The sequence below is a fragment of the Gracilinanus agilis genome, chromosome 1, assembly GCF_016433145.1.
Source record: "Gracilinanus agilis isolate LMUSP501 chromosome 1, AgileGrace, whole genome shotgun sequence".
In the NCBI taxonomy this organism is placed as follows: Eukaryota; Metazoa; Chordata; class Mammalia; order Didelphimorphia; family Didelphidae; genus Gracilinanus; species Gracilinanus agilis.
The window spans coordinates 800,040,425-800,062,662 of record NC_058130.1 but is presented as its reverse complement, the minus strand read 5'-3'; the positions used below and the strand labels follow the sequence as shown (position 1 = coordinate 800,062,662).

The following is a 22,238-nucleotide window of genomic DNA, read 5'->3' as shown; positions in this document are numbered from 1 at the left end:
ATGCCCAACCCTTGAAGTCACAGGTTCTGTCACTGCCTGCCATGAGGTCTCAAAGTCCATGATGTTTACATTCAAACCAGTGGTGATGCCCCTGGACCCAGGACAAAGTAGTTCACAGGGCTCTGAGCTCTTAAGTCCATCAGCAGGATGATACAGGAGATAGAATTAGCAGCTTCCAGAGGACTCAACCTACAGGCCATCATACCGATGTAGAAGTGAAAGTCACAGAAACTCAGAATTAGACCTGAAGAAAAAACCTGAAGTTTAAGAGTGTCCCTCAACCCTGAAAACAGAGTCCACCTTTAAAATATAAGTAAAAAACTTAAAACTCCATAAATGTGCAAACAGAAAAAGAAAAACCTAAACATAGAAAACATCTAAGGGAACAAAAAAGAGTAAGGTACATACTCAAGAAGAGAAAATGAGACCAAAGCAATCACATGCAAAACAACAAAGAAAAATATAAATTGATCTCAGGTGCTGGAAGAGCTCAAAAAAGATTTCAAAAATCAAATAAGAGACATGGAAGAAAAATGGAAAAGAGAAATGAAAGTAATGCAAAACAAAATAAGAGCTTGAAGAGCAGAATTGGTCAAATGGAAAAAGAGGCACTCAAAAAAGAAAGAGTTCCATGACTAGCAGAATAAACCAAATGGAAAAGATGGTTCAAAAGGTGATAGAGCAAAATCTGTCCTTAACAATTAGAATTGGGGAAATAGAAGCTGATGACTTCATGAGACATCAAGAAACAACCAAGCTAAATTAAAAAAAAGAAAAAAAAATATGAGCTATCTTATTAAAAAAACAATTGTCATGGAAAATTGATTCAGGTGACACAATCTAATAATTACTGTGCTACATGAAAGTAGTGATGAAAAAAGCCTAGATGTAATTTTCCAAGAATTATCAAACTGCCACGATATTCTTGAACAAGAGTAAAATAGAAATTGAAAGAATCAACAGATCATCTCCTGTAATAAAACCTTAGGTGACAATTCCCAGGAATTTTATAGTGAAATTCAAAAGCTCTCAGGAGGAGTAGAAAATATTGCAAGCAGCCATAAAGAAACATTTGAAATATCAGAGACTCAGTCAGAATTAGAGGATATAGCAGCTTCTGCACTGAAGCATCAGAGGGGTTTGAATTCTGTATTGATAATCTGGAAGGCAATGAAACACAATTTATATTCAAGAATCATTTACAAATCAGAACTATTCTTTCACAAAGAAAAATGGTCATGTAATAAAATACAATTTCCAAGCATTCACGATGAAAAGATTAAGTATTGCTTGCATTCATAAGGGTTTTCAGGTTTAATATTCCAGACTGAATTGTCTAATGTATAGTAAGATTAGAGGTCTGACTGAATGACTTTCAACATTGCATCCATTAGTAAGGTTTCTCATCAGTGTGGATTGTCTGCTGTTGAGCAAGTTTGGAGCTCTCCCTTGTCTAAATTCAATTGTTTTCCTCTTTACTTTTTTAACATAATGAATCAGGGACTTGGATTTCCACTCCCTTTAAATTTAATTAATCACGGGCCTGGAGGTCCATTTACTATAGAGATTTGTAAGCATAAACACACCCTTTGAAAAAGGAAGTTGAAACCAACCACAGGCAATGCCTCCCCGAGTGGTGCCATGCAAGTGAAGGAACTGATTGGTTCCAGAGAAGTGACATGGAAAAAGGACTAATAAAAGCAAGACAAAAGTCTGAAGAACATGGAATTCATTCTGGGTTGGTGACTCAGGCTAAATACTCATGGGCTTCTATCCCCAAATTTGGACCTGGAGGCTAAGATTGTCCCTTTCTTCTTGCTGGAGATTGGAATTTTGTCAGAGGGAAGTTAGATTCCATTGGATTGGCACTTAGTGTGGTATGCTAGAAAACTCCTTATCTCTTTTGTATATTTCTGTCTATGTAATCTCTACTTTGCTATAATAATGCTACTAACAGACAGCTGACTTAATATTTAATTATTATGGAAGGGGACCGTGGCATTTTCTTACTTAAAATTTGAACATCATTTTAAATCATTACACCCTGAAAGCTCCTCCACATTGCTTGCACTAAGAAGGTTTCTCCCTAGGGTGGATTCTCTGATATTTTGCAAAACTGGAGCTCTCCCTGAATGTCTTTAAACATTGTTTACACTGATAAGGTTTTTCCCCAACGTGGACTCTCTGATGTTTTGCAAACTGGGAGCTTTGCTTGCATTCATAAAGTTTCTCCCCAGTGTAGATTCTCCGATTCACGTATCTTTCCACATTGCTTGCATTAATAAGGTTTTTTCTCAGTGTGGATTCTCTGAGGTACAGCAAGAGTGGAGCTTTGTGTGAATGTCTTTCCACATTGCTTGCATTCATAAGTTTTCTCCCCACTGTGGAATCTCTGATGTTTTACAAGCTGGGAGCTCTGCCTGAATGTCTTTCCACATTGCTTGCATTCATAAGCTTTCACCCCACTGTGGATTCTCTGATGTACAGCAAGATGGGACCTCTCCCTAAATGTCTTTCCACATTGCTTGCATTCATAAGGTTTCTCCCCACTGTGGATTCTCTGGTGTTTTACAAGGTGGGACCTGATCCTCCATGTCTTTCCACATTGCTGGCATTGATAAGGTTTCTCCCCAATGTGGATTCTCTGATGATGAGCAAAATTAGAGTTCTCCTTGAATGTCTTTCCACATTGCTTGCATTCATAAGTTTTCACCCTAGTGTGGATTCTCTGATGTACAGGAAGATGAGACTTTACCCTGAATGTCTTTCCACATTGCTTACATTCATAAGGTTTCTCCCCAGTGTGGATTCTCTGATGTACAGCAAGCTGGTACCTCACCCTGAATGTCTTTCCACATTGTTTACATTCATAAGGTTTCTCCCCAGTATGGATTCTCTGATGTATAGCAACACAACCACTCTCTCTGAATGTCTTTCCACATTGCTTACATTCATAAGGTTTATCCCCAGTGTGGATTCTCTGATGTACAGTAAGACTGGACCTTGCCCTGAATGTCTTTCCACATTGCTTACATTCATAAGGTTTCTCCCCAGTGTGGATTCTCTGATGTTGTGCAAGACTGGACCTCACACTGAATGTCTTTCCACATTGCTTGCAATCATAAGGTTTCTCCCCAGTGTGGATTCTCTGATGTACAGCAAGCTGGTACCTCACCCTGAATGGCTTTCCACAATGCTTGCATTCGTAAGGCTTCTCCCCATTGTGGATTTTCTGATGTTGCGCAAGACTGGACCTCATGCTGAATTTCTTTCCACATTGCTTGCATTCATAAGGTTTCTCCCCAGGGTAGATTCTCTGATGTACTGCAAAACTGGCCCTGTGCATGAAAGTCTTTCCACACTGATTACAGTCACTATATTCTGGCTCAGCGTGCATTCTTAGATGTTCAACAAGCAATGAATGTTGAGATTCAATACAGAACTCTGTGAAAGCTAAGTTTTCTGAACCATCACTCATGAGCCTTTGTTGATCCATTTCTTCCACAGAAAGGCTCACCTCTGTTGGTGATTCATTCATTTCATTTCTGATTTTTCCTTCTAAAAGAATCAAACAATAAAACAAACACACAGATTGTTACATATACACATATGTAGGTATCACCTCCACTGTTAGAACATAAACTGCTTTATATCCACTTGGCCAGGTAAGAAGAAAAGTCTTCCAACTTAAATGGGCACAATCCATCCTTAGAAAATGCCATTACCTCAAATCTAAATAACAATTTAATTAACAAAGAGTATGATATATGATCCCATTGGATCTTCTTAACAAACCAGTGATTTTGGCAAGGCTGGCATTATTATATTCCTAACTCAGACCATGACCACAGAATGGCTGGCTGAGTGACTTGACCCAAATCCTGGCAGCTAAGTCTAAACTTTGTGTCTGGGCAGGCTCTGTCATTAGTAATAGACAATTCATTTTCAATCTTTCCTTTTTGCTTTAATTTTCATTGCCTATCTTCAGAGGTATGGTACCACTGGTGTATGAATGCAACATATTCTTATTTCGAAATTTACCTTATCTATAAGCATTATGTAATTTGTTGTGATTTCTTTCACTTATTTTTTTCTTTTATCTGAGATCAAATGGATCAAATGAAGAAAATCAGCTCTCTTTTTTGCATTTACCCAACTCATAAAAGAGATGCATCTTTTCAGTAAAATAAAATCCTTCTACTAAATAAAATTTAAGCAAAGAAATGCCATTTCCCATTTTTAAAAAATGTCTTATACATTAACTTTTCCATCATACTTTTTTAATAAAATGCTTCATTATTAGTCCTCTTTTGCCATTCCCATTTCGTGGTTCATAAGCCCTTTGCAGATGTGAGATAATGTTCAAACAGGCTCGAGCTAAAAATTAGTTGCTGGCACTTTAAGCAGTAAGGGCCGACTATTATTATAACAATATTTTCCCTCTTGGACAACAAGTATTTCAAACAAAATTATTTTTTCTTGCAGTGATTCCAAATGATCATATCCAGGTATATGATGCTTTGGGGCTACATTCAATGACAACCTCAAACTGACTGCTTCTGACTAAGGGTAACATATTCTTTTAGTTTTTCCACTTGACATCAAATTCTTTCCAGACTCCCAGGAAGGTTGGCTATTCATGCTCACAGGCATCAACAGACTCTCCTTGGCTGTCACTACACCTGAGTAATAGTCCCATTCCTGGGTTACCCTGCAATTAGATATCATCAAGTTTATAATCAGGAGATCAAGATGTTCTTTGGGTTTCCATTCTTGCAGCAGAGACAACAAGCTCTTTGCAAACTGAGTCACTAGACTTGCAGAGTAGAGACTGTTATGAAACTGTCACTGATCACGTTTTTAGAAAAACACCTCTTCATGGGCCAATCACTGCAATGCTGTGGTTGTTTTCTGATTTGAACTTACCTCCATTTATGTTATCATTCTTCTGTCTGGGAGTTTCTTAATGGAATTGTTTGGCAACATAGGTTAGTCATTCAGTAGTTTCAGTGAAAGTGAAGTCAATGTGCCAGTGGTAGAAACAATGAAATCCCATCTTTATAGAGGTGGTTTTATATATAAATATTGTTTTTAAAAGAAAGTTACATATGCCATTGATCTCCAAGTACATTTATCATTTAGGAAACACAAATCTTTCATAGGATAGTTAGCAATGCATTTTGTTGACTGCTTAGAGAACTAAAACCAAAACAAGAATTTTCATTCCTCTGCAAGAAAGCTTGTATAATTCTCTTTCTATTTTCGACCTCATATAGATGCCAGCATTTACATAAAATTCTTAAAAACAAAATACAGGTGGTGATCCATTCTAATTCTACCTCAGAAACTTGCTTGGACTTTACAGGAGCTGTCTCCCTCTCCTCAACTATAACATAGGTATAATAAGATCAAGTAACTCCTAGGGTTCCTACGAGGATCAAATTAGAAAATATTTGCAAAGTAGGTGCCCTATGCAAATGGTGGCTTTTATTTCATCATTATAATTTTGATTGTTTCCTCCGTTGCTTGCTTTTCTTCTTAAACTGTCATTATCTTCATTCTTCTAGTTCCTGATTTTCCTATTGAATGAATGCATTTCCATTGCCCAAGACTCTTTTCTCCCTCGATCATCTTTTAAAACCACCTCCATGCTGGGATGCTAGACTGTGAGCTCCAGGATAGCCCAGACTGTTTTGGTCCTTCCTTTGTATACTCAGGGCTTAGCATAGTTTGTAGAACCTATTTCATATTTAATGCATATTTACTGACTGGACCCCAGGCTTGTATCAGGCTCAAGCTCTACCAGAATCCTTTCTGCCCTTATTTTTTAGGAATTGACAATAACTTTGTTGGAACCTGAGCAGACCCAATCCTGAAGATCCCAGAGGCTTCCTTCTTGGCTCTCATCTCCCTACATTGGCATGCTGTGGTCACCGGCTTCTGTCACAACAGGACAATGATTCATGCCCAGAGATTAGGAAAGGGCCTGGGGCTGATGATTTATACAAAGGTTAGCCTTGGATCCCTTCCAGGTAAGGCTGCAGTCCTCAATCCTCCTCATGGACTGCAGGTCAATACAGAGAAGGAAAATCAGGAAAATAGCTGCCTGACTCCACTCTACAGTGAGGCACTCTGATCTCAGCCGGGTCCTCACCATGGCAAGGCAATCCTGTGATGGCTTCCTCATGGATTCCCTTTGCCACCCACCATAGCAGCCTTCCCTATAGTCCCCTGATGTCCAGCTCTCTCTCATGGCTTCCTCCCACCCCCTGCCTCACCTTCTGAGCTGAGAACTTGGCCTCATATTTCACTGAACAAAAGCTGGACCTCTCTGCAGAGCTCTCTTATCCTCCACATCTCTCCCAACTCAGCTGCCTCCTTTTCCTCTCTGGCCTCAGGATCAGAGAAAAATGTCATTCTTCTAGCTAAAGAAAATCTCTTCCCATAGTCAAAGAAGTCCATCCTATCCCTCACCTCAACTCCATCTATTCTTTCCTCTAGTCTTCATTTTCTTTAATTTTCAGTGTTTACCACACTAATGAACTATTGACTCTTTTCTTATTGTAACCAATAAACTATTTCTCCCCAATGCTCCAAATACTCTCACTTGATCTCTTCATCCCCACAAGATTACCATCCAAGGTTTGTCCTCAAGTTCAGGGCTAAACTACTAGAGATGGCCATTTGCAGTGAGTTGTGCTGGTGCCTTTCCCTTATGTTCTCTGCTATACTTTCCCCCAGAATCCTTAGTCTGGCTCTCCTGAAGCCCCAGGCCACTTCCCACCATTAGACGTCTCTAGTGCTCCTTTCCTTCAGAGCCTTCCCTCTCCTGATTGGCTGCAGTGGATCTAGTATCTAGAGAGCTTCTACAGAACTGTCAGAATGCTGCTATCTGCTCTGGGAGAGGGTGAGCTTCAGGAGGAAGGGGATGTCCACTGCAGCCCTTTATGTCCCCTATAACATAGCCCAGGATCTGGCACAGAGCAAGCCCTCATATGTGTTTCTGGATAATAAAAAGCTTAGAGGGGATAAACTCAGCCCTTCCTGCACTTTCAGGAGAGTTTCATGACCCTAAATCCCAAACAATGACTTTGTAGAGGGTCATTGACTGACCCCCTGTGGGGAGCTAAAAGACAAGTCATTTCTCTAAAAGTTGGGAAACCGACTGAGGGACTCAGTGACTTATCCAGGAAGCCATTACTAAACACATCTGAAAAAAATTCCATGTCAGGTCTTTCTGCCTTCAAATCTAGTCCATGATTCACTACAGCACAGAGAAGCGTCTGGTAACCACAGCTCTCACACACCACTTTTCACCTCACTCACCTGAATGGCAGTTTCTCCCATCTTCTTGCTCAAGCATCCATGGGGCTTCCCTTTGATCAGGATAAGAGAGCATGACTTCTCTGGGAACTACAAGCCCTGGGCATAAGGAATCAGTAAGGGAAGAGGATGGAGAAAAATGTGTCATTCAGTTCTCTTGAGGGAAAGGCATGTGAATCCAGTGAATCCATTTAGAGAGGGGTTCATGGGGTTCCCACATGAGTCTGCCCTCACCCCGAAGTGTTTGCAATGCTGGGAACCAGGATAGGATGTGCCTGTTATTCTGCATGGGACATGTAATGAGCAGTAGCCAGATCCTCTGCCCCACTCCCCGTGGCCAATCCTGTCACATTCCCTTCTGGCACAAACTCCTAACCCAAGGCTGGGGAAATGGGTTATAGTTCTGGATCAATCTGAAGTCCCAGATATAGGGACCTTGAGGGATCAGCTCATGTCCATTTGCCCTACCTGCTCCTCACTCCCTGAACCTCCTATAAACCTCGTGTACTGTCCACTCTGGTTAGTCTGTGCCTCTTCCACTGCAGAACTCAAGTACTCCTCATTGTTCGCAATTCTGTTTCTCAACTGGTCAGTCAGTGCTCACAGGGGCAGAGGGATGTAAGCAGGGACTACAGGATACTCCTGAAGAACAGTTTCCAAAGCACTGATTTTTGGGGAGAGGAGGAGGGACAAGATCATGAAACCAATTTGGAATTAGAAAATTTGGTTCTGGTGTATTTTCTTTGTAGAAAGATGGACTCATTTCATAGTTTTCCATTTTCACAAAATTAGAGTCAGCTAGAAGTGTAGTGGACAGAGTCCTAAGGTTAGGGTCTAGAAGGCTTCAGTTTCAGTCTAGACACAAACAATTATAATGTGTGTGCCTCAGAAGAAGCCACTTAATCTAATCTCTATTTCTAACAACTGTAAAATGGGTATAATAGTGTAGGAAGATTAAGATGAGGAAAAAGTGACAATTTAAAGAAAAATCTTGGTAGAGTATCTTGCAAAGAACAGGTAATTATAAATGCTTATGCCCTTCCTTCCCTTTCTCATCAGCTGTGTGTGCTGAAGGTTTAGAGCAATAGGAAGATGAAGGCCAAACCTGCTCTACTGTGGACACCTAGGAGCTGTGAGCTACAAGTTTATGTTTGTCAAAGAGAACAATATCTTAAATAGTAGATCCACCCTAGAGAGGAGAGGTTGGGAGGAAAACCTGCCTGAGCATTCAACATGTATTTGATCTCGGACATCAGGGGCACCAAAGGGAACCCCCAAGAAGGTCCCATTCCATGATGCAAAGTTCTTCTACAGGAGAACCAGTCAGCAGGAGGGCCCTGGTTCTAAGACTCAGTATAGAAGCCCCTGCCACTTCCTCATGACTGAAAAATGTTTCCAACCCTGCCTGCTGCTGAGGACCATATTCCCTTGGATGGTCAGCTCGGGCAGCAGGGAGAGGGCTCCTTACCCACAGTGAGCAGGTTTCGGATATTCTCCAGCATCACCTCCTTGTACAGCTCCTTCTGGGAAGGGGTCAAGAGGCACCACTCCCTCCAGGTGAAGTCTACAGCCACATCCAAGAATGTCACCACTTCCTAGGCAGCGAAAGTCATAGGACAGAGGGCTAAAAGTCATGTCAGGATTAATAATCTAACTCTCAACAGTTACAGGAGGAATCTGAAGCACACAGAAGGTCTGGCCTCCAACCTTTTATGAGTGTCAGTCAACCCTTGAAACCATAGTCTATCAGAGTCCGATCAATTTGACAAAACAGCTCTCACTGGAACAATGCTGAGTGTTTAACTATGTAAGGTGTCCCCTATGTTCTATATGGTAGTTGTGTGGATCTGTGGTGGATAAAAGAGAGAGCAAGCTCAAAGTTCTTTCTTACTGGAACTTGTAAGTGATACATTCTCAACCAAAATTTGTGAAGAGTTTGAGAGAATTCTGCCAGTGTGGTGCATGCTGGAGGGAAGCAAAGTTTACGTGATGCTTCAAAAGAGAAGAAAGTTCAAAGAAAAGATGTAGTTTGTTTATAGCACAACTGAAATCAAGCCTTATCTGAATGAACACAGGAGGAGGTTTCTAAAGAGATATTCACTTGTACTCAACTGAGTGATATGGGATGGTTTTCATTTAAGTGAAGGAGAATTTTCTGCTGTTATATTCAGGCCTTGAGGTTCTCAGTAGGATGAGTCACAGTGAAAGCCTTTTCCTTTCTGATTGCTTTCATATGTATATGGCATCCATTTTTTATTTATACTTCATTACACAAAAATAAGAGTGACGATTCAGAAGGGAGTTTCTTTATTCAATTAAAGAAGCAATATTTAATTAATTTGTGGTTGAGCTTATTTATAAGAAAAACTATTGCCACTTTCTTTATGAGAAAACATTTAAATATATCCCTAGAACTCCAGAAACTTCAAAGAAGTAGTCAAGATAATGGGTTAAGTGTGTTACTGACAGATAATATAAAGGTGAGATTGGCCAGATCAGAAAATACCCTTCTACTTTGGAGGAGTCATCTTTATCTCCAACCTGCTGCTACTCTATGCAAAATGTGTGTTTGGCCACTGTGCCTGGAATGGGCTTGCGTTTTACTTCCTTCATTCTATTCATTTACTTCTCAACAATGGAGGAATTTATTGCTATTTTTTCTATTTTCCCAAGAATTTATAAATCTTTTCTCTAGGATCTTGAGTCATTCTTCTTCATTGCATCCTAGTCATTGTGCAGGTTCTCACAGTCATATTATGGACTCACAACTGGTCTTTAATTGATTTTGTGACGCACACACAACTGATGCTATTCCAAACCTCTTTCCTTTTCAAACCTCCCATATCCAGGAAAAAGGGAATCTCAAATCTCTGATTTCTCATATGGCTCTCCTTTTTTGTCTTTTTTGACATTTCTTCACCATACCCTTGATATGGGCACATTCCCTCCCCATCTGCAACCTCTTTTCATCCCTCTTTTTGTGTGTAGTCTTGCCATGTGAAACTGTTAGAACCTTGAGACTAAGAGAATAGAAAACCTAGAACCTACAATGGCAAACCTCCCCAAAGGAAACAAAAAAAGAACAATAGATTTATAATGGAAATCCACAGAAGTGAAGGACAACTTAGAAGAAAAACTAAAAAATGGTAAAAGAAAATCTTCCCCATTCAAAAGCAAAATATTTGAAAGACAGGATGAACACAATACAGTGGAAAGATCATAGATCTCCCAGAAGAACACAGCTGGATAACACACTAATGAAATTAATAATCAAAAAGAATTGGCTAGAACTTTAGAACATAGAAAATTAAATTCTAGTGCAAAGAATTCAAAGACTGCCTTCAGAAACTTAAGGCAAGCAGTAGTAACATCAAACAATTTAATGCATAAAAATCAAAGTACTATGAGTCTTCAGGAGAAAGACCTTCCAATACAATAGAAAGGATACTGGAATAATATCACACTATTCAAAATGCAGTAGAAATGAAAGAATGTGTTCCAGAAGGGTGACCTATCCTATGAGAAGCCTGTAATGAGGAACTTGTAGGATAGGTATAAGATTTAAGATAAGGTGACAGCTTGAAGAAATCTTGGACTTCATGGACATTCTATAATTCTATAATGGAAGGAAGGCAGGGTTTTGGAAAAGGGGAGTGGTTTTGGCCAAGCTGAAGGAAGGAGGTTTTGGTTGTGTGCTCCAGCTTTGCCAAGTATCCAGAGAGCTGACAGAGTGGGATTTCACTGAGAAGAAGATATCGTCTAGCAACTAGTTTGGCTTAGGTAGAGGAAAGGTCCTGGTCATCTGCTGGTGGACAGCAGGTTTATCTGCCTTTACTCCCTAGAGCTTTTTGTGGATTAACTGGCTGTGTATATGACGTGATCCTGGTTGCTGTGACATCTTGGAGCACCATGGACATATGTGAGAATCCCACCTCTCCAGACCTCTCCTATTTCTAGACAGCTGACCTTAGTTTAGTTAAGGCATTTGGGCTATTTCTAGTGGTAGTAAACCCTTTTCCTGCCACTTCCCTTATTTATCATTTATAAACTTGTTTTATTTGTACTTCCTGATTCCTCTAAACCCTAAAGATCCCACAACTTGAAGTTACTTACATCACTGGCTTTCCCTGGCTGATAGGATGTCAGTTAACTGACAAAGTGCCATTCCCCAAATCTCACCTCCCTATTTAGTTTTCCTGTGTTTACCTGTCAGTCCTTCCCTTTGTGAGGTGTGGGAGTGTCCCCAGTTTGTCTGGCACCCAGTTATTCTCCTATCCCTATATTTCTTTTTTCAAGACTGAATTGATCTTGTATCACTTCTTTAATGATCCTATTTACAATTAATTGTTTTTGTCATATTATTGGCTGAGTCATGGTTCTCTGTCTCTTGACTTGGTTTGCTATTCATCTCATCAGTAATAGGTTAAGTCTAGAATTCAGTTCTTGGGCATTTAATTACTGTTCTATTTTTGTTTTAAGATGTTAGCTAACCTTGGAAGATTCAGGTGAGTCATAAGGAGTCATGTAGCTGTTTTGTCACTATCAAACAATCCCTCAAAGATGTCTATTTTGCTGTCCAAAGTCACAACTTTGGTTTTGCATTTGGATTCAAATGCTGGCTGGCTCCTTTTCACTAAACTTCCAATCAATCACAGTGTTTCTATAACCAAGCTCTGAAACCAGTTTTGTTGCCCTTGATTCTTTATCATCTACTCTTTTCATTGTTCTGTGCTCCCCCAAATGTATAAAAGGGTGCCACCCACCTTCTTTATTGACGAGCAGAATGCCTCTGTTCATCTTATTTAGAGAACTGTATCAGTTTATCATTTTGTTAAGTTTCACTCCCAACACCTGCAAATGTGAGCTTAATAATAATGGCCCAAAATGGAAATATTCACTAATGAAGAGTAGCCTGAAATATCTTTAGAAAGAAAACCTGAAATTTACTTCTGCAAAACCCCAAACAGTACAAAGCAGGAGGAGTGAATAACTCAAGACAACAATTGTAGCAGAATAACAACAGAAGATAAGGAAGAGGCTTCTTTGTGAAACAGGAGGAGAGAGGGATGGGTATCAGGAGAAGAATCTTGTGATGGCCCATATACAGAGGAATGTTTCTTTTGTTGGATGAAAGCACAAAAAAGGGAGAAGAGGAGGAGACAGACAAGAGAGGGATATATCCAGGTTATATCAAGGACTAGAAATGCTCAATTCTGTTTCATCTTCATTTAGCACCTTCCATGTACCATGCCCTGTGCTAAGCCCTGGGGATTCCCCAAAAGACAAGACAACCCCTGTCCTATTCCACATAAATAAAATATGAATAGAGTATCTGGGGAATCAATCTCCCAAAGCCCATGAAACTTGCATGAATTCACTTTTAAAAAATTCTTTAAAATATGAAGTATAACTTGAGTTTCTTGGAGAATATTCAGTACTCAGAACTAAGCTGAGCCAATATAACAAAAATGACAATACCACTGAAAATAAGCTACAATATTCTAATTAGTCTACAGAACTTTATCAAAAAAGGATAAATTGAGGGAGATTTTTTGAATGAGATATTACTTCTCATGAGGGGCATGTGACCTGATGATAAAGGATGTGTTCAATGACCCTTCCTCTAGCCTAATAGCCTCCAATTAGGGGTGTAATACATTTTTTTAAACCCTTATACTTCGGTGTATTGTCTCATAGGTGGAAGAGTGGTAAGGGTGGGCAATGGGGGTCAAGTGACTTGCCCAGGGTCACACAGCTGGGAAGTGGCTGAGGCCGGGTTTGAACCTAGGACCTCCTGTCTCTAGGCCTGACTCTCACTCCACTGAGCTACCCAGCTGCCCTGTAATACATTTTTATGAACATGGAACCAAGAACAGGACAGAAATCATCTACATGGCTATCATCACAGAAATGAAAGATCATTATTGACTATTTCTTTGAAGAAAGTGGGCACAGCTTCCACATGCAACGAGCAGTTCCTTTTAGTCTCTCATGAAAGTGTTTGTACATTTATGAGTCCAAGCTATTCATTGAGGTCTCTGATAAGGGAACATCCTTGCTGTAATGAGGAGATTAAACATTAGCACCCAGGCTGCCAGGTTGACCATTTTCATCGAATTTTGGCTTCTTTATAGGCATAATTTGTGTATTCAACTCAGAAAAGCATGGTATTATTATCCCTTGTTGGATTAGGGACTCAATAATTGGGTGTATACTGTCTATTGCTTCTGGAACTGGTCCTCCCTTTGTCCTCACCCTGACTGGAGAAGCTGATTTTAGCAACCCAACATCTGTGGATGATATTGACCACAAATCCTTAGGTATATCCTCAGGTATTGGATAGATAGTCCCTAAGTCATCCTCTGTACTGTTAGAATCTAAGAAACGCAATGGAAAGGCCTTCAAAGATTCCTCTGAGAGATGCAAAGAAATATCACCAGATTCAGTACATTGGATAGTAGCCCGTAATTACACAAAAGAACCCTCCCCCAAAGATTCATTGGACATTCTGGAACACACAGAAATTCATGTTCTACAGAAAGGAGTCCAAGGGTTTCCATTTTTGGTTATAATTTAGCTACTTTCTGAGTTATGCCTGTAGCACCAACTATATCCATCATACCAACAGCTCTACAATTTTCAGGAAAACTTTGCAAAACTGACACTCCCGTGTCAACAAGAAGATCATAAATCTGGTCTGCAATAGTTAGACTCATATGGTTCTGTGCTATTAGGAGGCTGAAAAGTTTCCAATGCAAGAGCTAAAACAGTAACATCAGAACAAAGCTGAGCTATTTCCTGTCCATCCAAGTTAACATCATCTTGAATTACAGAATCTTCCCAGGATTTTGCACCTTTGGTACTTTTCACCTCTATTCTGGTATCATTGTTCTTATTTACAACCAAATTATTCTTAATTAAATCACAATTTTCATTATTCTTCTTAATTACACAATTACGCAAACTTCCAACACCATTTACAACACTTTTTTTCACAATCATTTACACCACTAATTAAATTATTTTCAACACCAAGTAAATCATTATCAATCTTAGTCAAATCACCAAGTAAATCATGATCAATCTTAGTCAAATTATTACAAACACTAGTTAAATTACTACTAACAGTGCGTAAATTCCCATTAAGTAAATTACCACTACCATTCATAACACCATTTAATTTAGTTAATTTAGTACTAATACCACTTAAAGTATCATTCATTCTCTTTAAATTACCATTTACATTGAATAAATTATCATTGATTCCATTCAAATTAACACTTATCAAATCATCACCATTATTAATTAAATCCTTATTATCACCAATTAAATCATTATTAATACCAAGTGCACCATTACCATTATTCCCAATCACATTATTATTTTCTTTATTTTTTTCTTAAGCCAAATGTACATTAATGCTTTAATTATATCAAAACTCAATTTGCATATAGGAAATCACCAATTATAAAAGTTGCTTCAAGTTTTATTCTTCTTTCTTAAATACTTTTAATTACAAAATAAGACAAGATAACAGATACAAAAATGTCTGTGCAAATTAACTTTGAACATACAGTATGGCTTTAAAAGTCATTAATTCTTTCTGCCTCATAATCACACTACATTGGCCTGATTTAGACATCACCAAATAACTCAGAAAGATTTGAACATGTTATAAAAGTCCATGCACAGGCACAGCAAAATCCATTTGTAAGTATATATGATGTTGAAACATTTCTTAAAGAACAAAAGAGAAATTTTAAGCATCCTGTATCAATAGTAAAAGTATCAAATGAAACTTTATCACAAACATTAACAATATAATTAATCAAATAAGACAAAAATAAAGTTAATTTATTTAATAATTAATATTATTAATTAGACATATCTAAGTTTGCTGAAATTTTATCTAACTTAAGAATTAAAATTGGCAATGGCCTAGTCTTCCTGTCATTTTTAAAGCCTTTTATGAAAAAAAAGTTACATCTTAAAAACAAATTCCAACAACTTTTATAAATCTAGTCAGAATTTTTAAAAGTAAATTAATCTTTCCTCTAAGAAAGAAGTCATGATAAAATTTAAATCCCCAAAGGGCATATTTAAGAAAATTAGGACAGTTAAATTTGTACAAGCATAAAAACACAAGACATTTGTCACTGAAATTTTAAAATATCTGGGAAAAACTAATAGTCAACCTGAGGTACAAACTTGCAAAGATATTATAGACTATATTCCAAGCACCAGAATCTTAATCCTAGATACATTACTAAAACAAGAAAAAAAATATTCTTTAACTACAATTCCAAAGGCTTAGTTGTTGGCAGTAGCTGAACCTTTGCTATGGGATTTTTTGGAGAACCTTTATAACAAATGCTTTCTCTTCCTGATGGCTTTCTGACAACATTCTTTTCTTGTGTACCAACAGAAAAAGTTGTATTTGTATTTACAACAGATTTTAATGATTCATGATTAGTTAGGTCATCCAAGACAGACTTTATTTGGCTACCAAGTATTGCCTTCTGTTTTTAAACTCTTGAAGGTCTCAGAGAAGTATTCCATGAGTCTGGGAGTCTCTTCACCACTGAGTAAGATTTAGAAGATAACTCTGGGCTTGATTTAGAAGTTGGCTCTGTGCTTGACTGGTCAGGTGGCACAAACTTTTGCTCTTGCTTATGATCTAAATAACAAAGAGCAGCAGAGGAAGTACTCAATGTATTTTCTATATGAGAGGAAAGAGCACCACCACAGCTTACAGATTTAACCAATGGGGAAGGCATCTTGTTAGCACTGACTGATCTGTACCTTTCCGGTTGTCTATACACCTCTATTAAGGAATTTATCCTTCTGACAGACTGACGAACAGGAGTATGTTGAAACTTTAGAGGTGACTTAACTTTGCTTTCAGTCCTTGAATCATCATTTAATGAAAGTTAGTTAAACCAATGTATGTGGTCTGAAACCTTTCCATGTTCTGACATTTGAAAATCCCCTTAAAGAGTTTTATCTCAAGTTTGGACCAATGACTTCTGCTTAATACTTCTTGTGATCCTAGGCTTTTGTAACTTTGATATATGACATGTAACCTGCCCTAAAGATTTAGTAACAACTTCCTCAGAATTAGAACAACTTGATTCATTTTCTTTAATACTAGTTTTAATCTCTTGTATTGTAAGGATTTCTTTTACTCCAGGGAGTTATTGTTTATTTGATTGGTCATTCCTGGGAAATTCTCGCTCATTTAAATAGTCCAAAGAAGTATTTAAATGAAGATTTTCATCTGACTTAATTTTTTTCTGAATTGTATGAGATTCCATAGTTGTATCTTTTACCTGATTTTGAATTTGACCAACTAAGAAGTTTCTTTCTGAAACAATGGAATTCTCTTTATTGGTATGATTTTCATCATGCTTTTCCTTCGATATCATTGTCACTTCATCATAGTCTTTAGCTTCAAATATATTTTCCTCTGGGCTAAAGTCTACATTGGGTATTTCACTTAAGTTTTCTTTCCTTGAATCATATTCTGGTGTAGGTTTGTCACTTATCAAAGTATTAAGATTACTTCTAGATTCAGAAAATGCTTCCTGAACTTTCACTAAAGTTTCTGTGGTTAATCTATTTTCATCTCCATTTATTGAGTTCCCAGTTATACTGTTTTCATGCTGATCATTTACATTAATATCTGTGGTTTCACAGGGAAATTCAGGTGACATTTCAACCATAAAAACAGGTCCAGAAGGATTGTTTTCCTTTTCAAAGGTTCCCACAAGAAGTGATGTCCCATTTGTACTAATTTCTTGAAAACTTATATTAGATCTAGTCCAAGACATTTGGTAATTCATACCATCTGTTTGTTCTGAAATTAGCAAGTTTTCCTCAGATTTGCTGATATGCTTTGACCCTTTCTTTGTTAATCTTTCATCAACATCTGGGCTGAAAAGGAGTCCAGTTTTTACAGAATGAATCCTATTTTTAAAATCTTGTTGACTTGCAAGTCATTGTCCAACATGTTCATTTCTTGTCACTCCAGAATATCTGTTTACATCTCTGCTACTTTTCTTCAGACTAAATTTAAGACAAAGAGATCTTCGGAGCTTTTCTTTATAACTTATCTTAGGGGAGAAGCAACCTGCTTTCCCTGATTCCACCCCGCATACTTTTTTGCTTGCAATCCTTTTACTTCGCCTTTGAACACTTGTATTGGACAGATTTCCACTGACAGCTATGGGAGAGACTGAATTCTGAGAAGATGTGCCAGGACTTTCTACAAATTGAACTGATGCAGGTGTTGAAACACTATGGAAGAGACTACTTGGTAAGAACTCAATGTTGAAACTGTCTAGAATAGACTTCATTTTTTTTGCTTGAATAGCCATGTGAAAAATCCATTGGTAGTTTTCATTTTGTATTAGGTGTAACAAACACTGGTGTCACTGATTGCAAAGCAATTTTCTTTTGCTGAGGTGTAGAGGAGGGCATTCTGTTAGATTTAAGCTTATTNCTTTTCTTCAGACTAAATTTAAGACAAAGAGATCTTCAGAGCTTTTCTTTATAACTTATCTTAGGGGAGAAGCAACCTGCTTTCCCTGATTCCACCCCGCATACTTTTTTGCTTGCAATCCTTTTACTTCGCCTTTGAACACTTGTATTGGACAGATTTCCACTGACAGCTATGGGAGAGACTGAATTCTGAGAAGATGTGCCAGGACTTTCTACAAATTGAACTGATGCAGGTGTTGAAACACTATGGAAGAGACTACTTGGTAAGAACTCAATGTTGAAACTGTCTAGAATAGACTTCATTTTTTTTGCTTGAATAGCCATGTGAAAAATCCATTGGTAGTTTTCATTTTGTATTAGGTGTAACAAACACTGGTGTCACTGATTGCAAAGCAATTTTCTTTTGCTGAGGTGTAGAGGAGGGCATTCTGTTAGATTTAAGCTTATTTAGTGTTCCAGTAATGAAATTGCCTATAGTCTATCTTCTTTTTCTCTTCTGCACAATAGAAGACTCATATTCACTTTCTTCATAGCCCTCTATAGTCCGGGAGGAACAGGCACCATCAAGACCCAAAATGACTGGAACCTTTTCTAAGATAAACTCTGGCAAACATCCTATATCAGCCACATAGTCATTTAAGGTCTTTATTACTGCAACTTGAAGTCGAAGTTTTTTTTCTGTGTTGGCTGACATTTTTTCCTGACCATCACTTGACTGAAAGAGGTTTGGAGCAAGTATTACTGCAAGATTACCGCTATCCATTATATTCTCATCAGCTCTTCAGTGCTTTCAGACAGATACATGATCCAGATTTCCTAAAAAGCCCCTCAATATGAGCATATTTTTCCAAACATGTGCAAGCATCAACAAGAAAGCTTGGAATATTTCCATATCCTGGAACAAATGAGTGGGGTAGTTCAGAAATTGGTACTCCAAACAGTTTTCCCTTATCTTCATTTGCTGACTCCTGCCAGTTGAATTCTACCTCCGCTCGAGAGCTCTTGATCCTTATACCATAGGTGGTTCGGAGATGCTGCAGTGCCGCCAACCTCACAAGCTTCTGGGTTCGCATTCCGGCCAAAACCCCAAACACCTTACACACCCACAACTTGAAGGCTTTCCTTCGCCACCACTTCTTACACTTGCTAAAAGCCCTCAAAGTCTTTGGCCCAACTTCCTTCCATTTTCACCAACCCCACTAGGGTTCTTCCTTCCACTGTCCACTTCTGTGTCTCCCTCCCCCAATTCCAAGCCCCTTAGATCAACTCTTCCACACCACGTTCCTTACAGTCGCTTATACTGGCCCTTCCCCCCTTCCCTCATTGATCCTTCTTGAAGTCTCTCCCCATTGGACTGTCTTTACTTCTCCGACACTTCACACCAACCTGTCCACTCTGCTTTAAGACACCTCACAACAACCAATCCACACTTAAAAAGCTTCACACCAACCTGCTCACACTTCCTCAAGCACTTTATACCAGAAACCTTCCCCTAGATTCTCAGTCCTCTCCGTTTCTGGTCTGCAGGCTCTTGTGGCCTCCCTCACGCTGAACCAGACCCTCTTGTTCCCAGTCAGTCACCCCCTGAGTTGAGACTCCCCAGATCCCAGACGCCTTAATCTCTGTGCTCCCCCACCCTCTACCAACCCCCTCCCCGTGGTCCAGCCACCAAGTCCTCAAGCTCTTCCAGTCCCAGTCCCTGCCCGAGCTGGTCTCCGCTGTCACCTCCTCATGCTCACTAATACTATCTCCTTCCTTTCCTCCCTCCGTCAGCCTGGCTGTTCCCCAAGCCAGAGCATCCCAGGGAGTTGACTCCTGGTGAGCGGCCACGCCCACAATCAAGATTCCAAAGCTGTTGCCTATCCTAATCACCCCACCTCTGCCATCATTATCTTTTAACACATATAATTTCATCAATGTTCACTTTATTCCCATTTTCTTGATTAAGTACTTCTGAATTTTGGGCACACCTTCATAATGACGCTGTCCCTCCATTCTGGTTACCAGGATTCATATTCCCTGTCACAATGTGGCTGTACTTCGGTCTTTCTCCAGCTTTTATATAATCCTGCATTGTTGCCATATTGGGAGCTTGAATACCCTGGCAACAGGCATTTGGACATTGAAAACTATTCTGTTGACCAAAAGCATAATTATTACTGTTGTTACCATACCATTTATTCCCCCTATTGTTGTAGCCATAATTTCTGTTGTTTCTCTGCCTGTCAAATTGACCCTTAAACCTATATTCCTTCACAAAATGTCCAACACGATTGCATAAAAAAACATCTTTTAGGCCCTTGATATTTGTTGTTATTATTACTATTATTCCTATAGGTAGTGTTTCTCTTGTCAGATGGTTGTACTGCCCTCAGTGCTGCTACAGCCTTGATCACCTATCTCCTTCTCTTTTACCCTGTTATTTGCATTTTTAATTTTTTGCTTATGAAGACTTCCAATCACCATATCTTTGTCTTCAGAGGATCTATCCTTCTCCTGGGCATATACATAAGTAGCTTTCTGCTTTAACTGGTCTAAGGAAAGCAACTCCCAAACTGGACAATAGTCTAGAAAAAATTTCCTGACACTAAGGACTGAATTCTGTATGAAAATCCTTTTGATATGCTCTACTGTACTCTCTTCCTGAGTGTTGAGCCCTAAGTGTGTCTCTTTGGACTCAATCACTCTGTCAAGGAACGAAGTTGGTGTTTCTTGACCAGTCTACCTTGTTTTCTCAAATTTGCTCCATGCATTGGGACGAGAGTTTCTCCATAGCCTTTAGAACAGATTTGTGTGCCTGCTTTAATAATCTATAATTTGCCACTGAATTTAAATCTATTTCTTGCCAGTTTTCTGGCCATGGGGTCAATCCTTGGGTTGTTCTTGTTTCCCCAATAAACTTACCCCAGTCTGTCTTAGATAACACTTTTCCAAAAATAAAATAGAAATCATCAAAGTCTGGGTCATACATCTCAATAACAGATTGAAGTTCTTTTATCGGCTTGTTAGATTCATCAAAAAAAGTAAGTGACATTTCCTTAATTGCCTCAATGTCTTCAGCCTTGAACCTAGTATGCTGCTTTACATGGAATATGTTGTTGTGTCTAATTATCGGCAAATCTCTTAAAGGTAGCAGAGGAATTGGTTGACTCTCACTCTCTGGTGCCATTTGCTCTTGTTCTAATTTGGTTTTCCCACTACTCTTATTACCAGATGCTTCCCCTTGATGTCCTCGTGCAAGACCATAAGCACCACCAGTTTGCATGTACATTTCTAAATTGTCTATTTTAACCTGCATTAACTTTAACAATTGCTTCATCTCTGAATCTCTAAAACACCAGGTAACAATCTTGCAACAATAACTAATCCAGAAAAATATCCATCTTATTTTGTATATGATGTAACCAGTTAAAACAATAATAGGTGTGTTATAGTAAGAGTTATAGTAAGAACAGGTTGGGCTACCTCAAAATTCAATACAACTACAATACCTGGGTATGATCTTAAACCACAAGTACGGTATAAACAATATCCTTTGCCATAATCTCAATAATGAATAATCAATACAGTCTTCAATTACCATTTTCCCAAACATTGACACAATAGACCAGTGGTACAGCAATACAGTTGTGTTATTAGCCACAATGAAAGACTAAAGACTAATATCTAACACAAATACAATAATATTCCTACAACAATACTAATTTACAATCAAACAGGATGACACAAACAGTAAAAGGCAAAAAAAATGGAGAAAAACCCTTTCTCTGTGGCTATTTCAGCCTTGATAGTAAATTGGCAGCACTCAGGGATCTTATGAATGAGTATAACCAGGGAGTATATCAGCTCTGAGTGGTTCACCACTCCCTTGGAACTTTCAGTCCACAGCCAATGGCTATACCCCCTCATGGAATGTTCACTTCCCTCTGACTTCCAGTGTGTATCCAGCCTTCAGAGAGTTAACTTCCTATCTATCTGATTTAGCTTCCCTCTGTTACTGGTGCTTTGTTTTACCTATGTATGAGACCAAGAGTGGATCTACATATATCATCGTATGAGATGCTCTTTGGACATGCTCCACTACAAGCAAAAACTTATGAGGCTATTTATGCATCATTCTTAGGAGGTGATTGCCAAACTGCTTCATATTTGAGTGCTCAACAGCAGAGGCTAAGAGAATTACAAGATATAGGAGTATTAATTCAATCTGGTCCACTGGATTATTCTCTTTATAATTTTCAACCAGGTAATATGATCTATGTGAAAAATTTTGCCAAAACATCGTCAACAGAACAAAATTGGGTAGGTCCTTATACAGTTGTATTAGTTTTACCATCTTCTGTAAAAGTTTTAGGTAGAGATTCGTGGTATCATTGAGGAGGAGAGGGGGAAGGGGAGGGGAGAGGGAAGAGGAA

General features: G+C 38.7%; 2 protein-coding genes across 2 annotated transcripts; both read right to left on the bottom strand.

Annotated features, from left to right (window-relative positions):
• Window positions 1-2,764: 2,764 nt before the first annotated feature.
• On the bottom strand, window positions 2,765-3,496 carry LOC123230604 (zinc finger protein 461-like; the record flags this gene model as incomplete). The annotated part of the gene is made up of 1 exon (XM_044656734.1): window positions 2,765-3,496. A coding segment is annotated over exon 1 (732 nt), but the record flags the coding sequence as incomplete, so codon positions are not given.
• A 1,137-nt stretch (window positions 3,497-4,633) lies between these two features.
• On the bottom strand, window positions 4,634-18,896 carry LOC123230603 (inactive Rho GTPase-activating protein 11B-like). Its single transcript, XM_044656733.1, is given in 7 exon segments — window positions 4,634-4,711; window positions 7,327-7,413; window positions 7,792-7,922; window positions 8,792-8,918; window positions 18,385-18,426; window positions 18,482-18,604; window positions 18,606-18,896. Coding segments are annotated over 7 exon segments (879 nt in total).
• Between the last annotated feature and the right edge of the window lie 3,342 nt (window positions 18,897-22,238).